This window comes from Rhincodon typus, chromosome 13 (genome assembly GCF_021869965.1).
Source record: "Rhincodon typus isolate 14 chromosome 13, sRhiTyp1.1, whole genome shotgun sequence".
Classification (NCBI taxonomy): domain Eukaryota; kingdom Metazoa; phylum Chordata; class Chondrichthyes; order Orectolobiformes; family Rhincodontidae; genus Rhincodon; species Rhincodon typus.
The window spans coordinates 3251883-3257882 of NC_063344.1; the positions used below are offsets into that span (position 1 = coordinate 3251883).

At 41.5% G+C, this 6000-nt stretch overlaps 1 protein-coding gene across 1 annotated transcript in view; it reads right to left on the reverse strand.

Moving 5' to 3' along the window:
- LOC109936745 (ras GTPase-activating protein 2) overlaps nucleotides 1-4912 on the reverse strand; it is a 75122-nt gene extending 70210 nt beyond the window's left edge. Inside the window, 4 exon segments of the mRNA XM_048604481.1 lie at nucleotides 3537-3613; nucleotides 3753-3825; nucleotides 4741-4826; nucleotides 4829-4912. Of these exon segments, the coding sequence (XP_048460438.1) occupies nucleotides 3537-3613; nucleotides 3753-3825; nucleotides 4741-4826; nucleotides 4829-4912 (320 nt within the window).
- Nucleotides 4913-6000: the final 1088 nt, after the last annotated feature.

Below are 6000 nucleotides of genomic sequence, written 5' to 3' on the forward strand. Positions count from 1 at the left end.
CAATTTCTGTTTCTGTTTCAGGTTTTCACCACTTCCTGGTCTAAAAGATTGTGTCAGATTTTGCTGCAACAATGCAAACAACTTCTGTCACTAAGAAAATCTGTCCTCGCCCCTTTTCGGTTCAAAAATCTTTTAACTGTTAATGCTGAAAGTAGGAAATGAAAATAGTACAGTAACAAAAACAGGGAATCTTGGATCTACTGAAAAGGATGTCAAATAGAATATGGCCTTAACCAATGAGACTTACAGACTGGAAACTAAATAGTGAGAAGAGGATGAATTGAAGGAGGGGAATTCAATTTCAGATCAGGCACAGAAAGACAATCAGAAGATGGACAGTAACATAGATCATAGAACAGTACAGCATAGTACAGGCCCTTTGGCCCACGATGTTGTGCTAAACTTTTACCCTAATCCTAAGGTCTATCTAACCTCCACCCCTACCTTATACTATCACCCTCATGCCTATCTAACAGCCGCTTAAATGCCCCTAATGAGGCCGACTCCACTACCCTCTCTGGCAATGCATTCCACGCCCCTACCACTCTGAATAAACAACCTACCTCTGACGTCTGCCCTGTATCTACCTGCTTTCACTTTAAAACTATGCCCGCTCGTAATAGCTACCTCCACCCTAGGAAAAAGTCTCTGGCTGTCTACTCTATCTATACCTCTGATCATTTTGTACACCTCTATCAAGTCACCTCTCATCATTCGTCGTTCTAAAGAGAAAAGCCCTAGTTCTCTCAACCTTTCCTCGTAAGATCTTCCCTCCATTCCAGGCAACATCCTGGTAAATCTCCTCTGCAACCTTTTCCAATGCCTCCACATCTTTCCTGTAATGAGGTGACCAGAACTGGACACAATACTCCAGATGTGGCCGAACCAGGCTTTGGTATAGCTGGCGCATAACTTCACGGCTCTTGAACTCAATCCCTCTATTAATGAAAGCTAACACACCATACGCCTTCTTAACAACTCTATCCACCTGGGTGGCAGCTTTCAGGGAACTGTGAACATGAACCCCAAGATCCCTCTGCTCTTCCACACTGCCAAGAATCTTTCCGTTAACCCTGTATTCTGCTTTCAAGTTTGTCCTTCCAAAATGAATCGCCTCACACTTTTCAGGGTTAAACTCCATCTGCCACTTCTCAGCCCAGCTCTGCATCCTATCAATGTCCCTTTGTAACCTAGAACAGCTCTCCGCACTGTCCACAACGCGACCCACCTTTGTATCGTCCGTGAACTTGCTAATTCACCCTTCCACTCCTTCATCCAAATCATTTACAAAAATCACAAATAGAAGAGGACCCAGGACAGATCCTTGTGGTACACCACTCGTAACTGAGCACCATGTTGAATATTTTCCGTCCACTACCACCCTTTGTCTTTTAAGGGTCAGCCAATTCTGAATCCAATCTGCCACATTTCCCCCAATCCCATGAGCCTACCATGGGGAACCTTATCAAATGACTTACTTAAATCCATGTATACCACATCCACTGCTCTACCTTCATCGACGTGTTTGGTCACCTCTTCAAAGAATTCAATAAGGTTTGTGAGGCATGATCTACCCCTCACAAATCCATGCTGACTATCACGAATCACACTGTGCCTTTCCAAGTGATCATAAATCCTATCTCTCAGACCCCTTTCCAATAATTTGCCCACCACTGATGTAAGACTAACTGGCCTGTAATTTCCGGGGTTATCCCTATTCCCTTTTTTGAACAAGGGAATGACGTTTGCCTCTCTCCAATCTTGCGGCACCATACCCGTGGACAGTGAGGACGAAAAGATCATCGCCAAAGGCCCTGCGATCTCTTCCCTCGCTTCCCATAGAATCCTTGGATAAATCCCATCAGGCCTGGGGGACTTATCTATCTTCAAGTTCCTCGCACGTCTTCCTTACTAACATCGACCTCCTCTAGCCTACCAGCCTGTTTTACACTGTCCTCCTCTACAACTAGGTCCCTCTCAGTTATGAATACTGAAGGAAAGTATTCATTAAGGACCTCTCCTATCTCTTTAGGCTCCGTGCACAAATTCCCTTTACAATCCTTGATCGGCCCTACCCTTTCTCTGGTCATTCTCTTATTCCCCACGTACATACAAAAAGCCTTGGAGTTTTCCTTGATCCTATCTGCCAAGGTTTTCTCATGCCCTCTTATAGCTCTCCTAAGCTCTTTTTTCAGCTCCTTCCTGGATAACTTGTATCCCTCGAGAGCCTTTCCCGTTCCTTGTTTCCTAAACCTTACATAAGCATTCTTTTTCCTCTTAACCAGTCGTTCGACCTCTTGAGAACCAAGGTTTCCTCACTCGACCACATCCTCCCTGCCTGCCAAGGACAAACATATCGAGCACACGCAGTATGCATTCCTTAAACAATCTCCACATTTCAATAGTGCTCTTCCCTGACAGCATCTGTTCCCATTTTATGTTACCCAGTTCTTGCCTAACAGAATTGTAATTGCCCTTCCCCCAATTATAAATCTTACCCTGCTGTATGTACCTATCCTTTTCCATGACTATTGTAAAAGTAACAGGGTTATGATCGCTACCGCCAAAATGCTCTCCTACCAACAGGTCTAAAACTTGGCCCGGTTCACTGCCAAGCACCAAATCCAAAGTGGCCTCTCCTCGTGTTGGTCTATCTACATATTGTGTCAGGAATCCTTCCTGAACGCACTGGACAAAATCCACTCCATCTAAACTATTAGAACTAAAATGTTTCCAATCAATATTTGGAAAGTTGAAGTCACCCATGACTACAACCCTGTGACTTCTGCACCTTTCCAGTATCTGCCTCCCAATCCGCTCCTCTACTTCTCTGCAACTATTAGGGGGTCTGTAAAAAACCCCCAACAAAGCGACTGCTCCTTTCTTGTTCTGGACCTCAACCCAAACTGACTCTGTAGACATATCATTCTCAAACTGCCTTTCAGTAGCTGCTGTACTAGCCCTGACTAGCAATGCCACTCCCCCCGCCTCTTTTACCACCCTCCCTATTTCTTTTAAAGCATCTAAATCCTGGAACTTCCAACAACCATTCCTCTCCCGGAGTTACCCAAGTTTCTGTAATGGCCACAACATCGTAGTTCCATGTACCAAGTAAGATAGGCCTGAGAGAAAAATGAGGCAAAGCAACAAAATAACTTCTTTGAAAAGGTTTGGCATATTTTAAATCTCCTAAAAAAAGAAGAAATGGGATTCTACACTTTCATTGTCAGAACGACTGACAGCTACTAACTTCCATCATATCCTTAACAGCAAAATACAGTTCCGTAAAGTTTTTCACAACGTAACTTGGGTGACAACAAATATTTGTATTTAACTCTGTAGTTGTTCCTTATTTGAAGCTGTTGTATATGCTACAGAATTAATGGTGGCAAACACAGGCATCATTGTTATTTTGACAGCAAATTATAATCTGAAATGGACCGGATCATTCCAAATTCCAATTCAAACCATTTGGATTACATTTTTCAGCACCTTTCTGGTAGCTTACATTTGTACATATTCAGTTCTTCATTTACCTGATTTCCAGTTTTTCAATATTTTCCTCTTCAACTTGAAAATGAGATTTCCTAGTGTAACTGCTATTCCTTGTTACCTGGAATGATTCAATGAACCACATTAGAAATTATTCAAAGTCTGTTATAGTGCTCTCAATTCAGATGTTACATACATTCATAGCTGTTAATTCCATCAATAAAGGAAGAAGAATGTATGCCGCCTCCTCTTCCACTTACTTCAAAATAGAACGTTTCATCAAACTGTGGGTTGCTGGTTTTCTTCTTTACTTTGGTCCTTTTTTGATCCAGCCTAACAAAACAAGTATAGAGACATTTTTACACTAAAGTCTTAATAAGGAATACGCCCTAAAATTAAACTCCAGGGTCGGTACTTCTAGATTTCATGAAGTATCCTGATGAGACCCAAGGTTGAAGCTCATGGACCCTGTAATGGAAGGCATGAAAGCACGGAACCAGGCTGCCAGGAAAATAGCAGAGAGGCACATTGATCGCTTCCTAATCCATTCCTACGTCCAAGGGCCAGATGGACTCAGTTTGGTTGCCCCTTCAAAAAGGTTCCCACATGCTGCCAGCCAATTGTGCGTTTAAAGGTTTCAAAAAAAAAAAAAAATGTGCGAATGGGTGCTGTTTGCAATTTCTTGTGTGGCTCAAAGATCAGTGTAGGAGAAACACTGGAACATTGGCAACAGTGCTGGGGAAGGAGATGTTCTGATGGGACAGGCTCCACTTGAATTGCAGTGGTTGAACTGCATAACTAGAGCTGTGGAAAAGGCTTCAAACTAAAAGGGTAGCGGAAGGGGCTATAAATGAGCCAGCAATGCCCACATCCTTTAACAAATAATAACAAAATGAAAACTTATTCAATATTTGAGCTGATCGCTATGGTTCTCTTAATTTGAAATACAGTGAGACTTTCAATTCACCACAACTGTGAAAAATTACATCAAAGTAAATGTTTTCTCTTTCCCACATCACACACCAGATGAAAATAAAAATTCAATACAGGAAGAAAAATAATCCAGATCTTATCGCGTCACAGGGAACCACACCTGCATCAAAAACTTCTTTTGGGCAGCAAATGGGCAACTTTTCCTTTGAAGCTCTTTTCCCAGTTCAGAGTAATGCAATTGCATTTACCTATGTGCAGACACAACATAATTTCTCATTGCAACTTTAGAATATAATTTTAGAAACAACACTGTACCTAGAAGGGCCGACCAGAGAAACAGAGGCATAGGGATCACCACTTTGTCCACTTACAAGAGGAAGTCCTTGGCATTCAATTACCCTGAGTGGAAAAAAAGAGCAAAAAGTTTATGACATATTAACTTAGTCTTATTGTCAGATCTTTTCAGAACTAAACGTTCTTCAGGCATTTTTCCAAAAGTATAAGATAGTTAACAATTGATAGTATTACAGGAGCTTGCCATCTGCACACTGCAAAAGAAACTGTAGAGGAGATGATTCTCTCTCTACCTATTTCTTGTCTCTTTTGGTCCATGCTCAAACATAAGTGCTGGAACATGCTTGATATCATATAACCTAACTTCTTCTGGCTCAGTCTGAACAGCCGATTGCACCCTGTCTCCACGAAACCCAAACTCTGCCGATTGTCTTCCAACAGGCGAGTATTTTCGGTGGAGCTAAAAATTAGACCGAAAAGTTTTGCTTTTGTTTGATTACAAAGTAGTGCAGTACTAGTGGAGATAAATATCTGATCAGCAAGGTTGCAAGAAAAGCAGCCATGACAGTGATGTGCCCAAGGACTTGGAAAGGAAAGGGCAGTTTGAGAAAGGGTAGAAATATACAAGGATTCCAGGCGAGGCTTTTGAGATGGTGCACGATAATAGCAATCTTCAAAATTACAACAATATGCATTCAATGCAGTACATAAAGAAAAATGTTAGAATTTAATTCTATTTATTAAAGTTAGTGTGCATCCTCAACATTTGATTAACAGATGGATAAACAATGCTCATAAGTGCATCTACACATCTTAACACAAATAGTTGGGCATCTTTTCGTAGGAAAAGGAAGACTACAGAACTGATTCTGACAATCTTTGATAGGGTAAAAGCAGATCTTGTCTCCGGACATAAATGTAAGATGGTGACCTATAAATCGCAAAAACACATCGGGATAAACCTCCTTACCCAGAGAATAGTTTAGAACTTGGACTGCTCTATCACAAGGAGTACCTGAGATCAACTGCACAGACAGACTCAAGGAGAAGCTAGATAAGTACAAGGAGAGAAAGGAATTGAAAGCGTCACTGGTAGGGTTAAAGGAAGAGGGCGAAAGGAGACTCATGTGAAGAATAAACACTGTCATGAACCTGTTGGGCAATTGGTCTGTTACTGTGCTGTAACACTCTGGAACCTATAACTTTTCAAGTTCTACTGATAGAAGCAATCAAAAAATTCAGTCCAGTCTCGTTTTATCAGGAATTCTTTTTTGTTTAAAA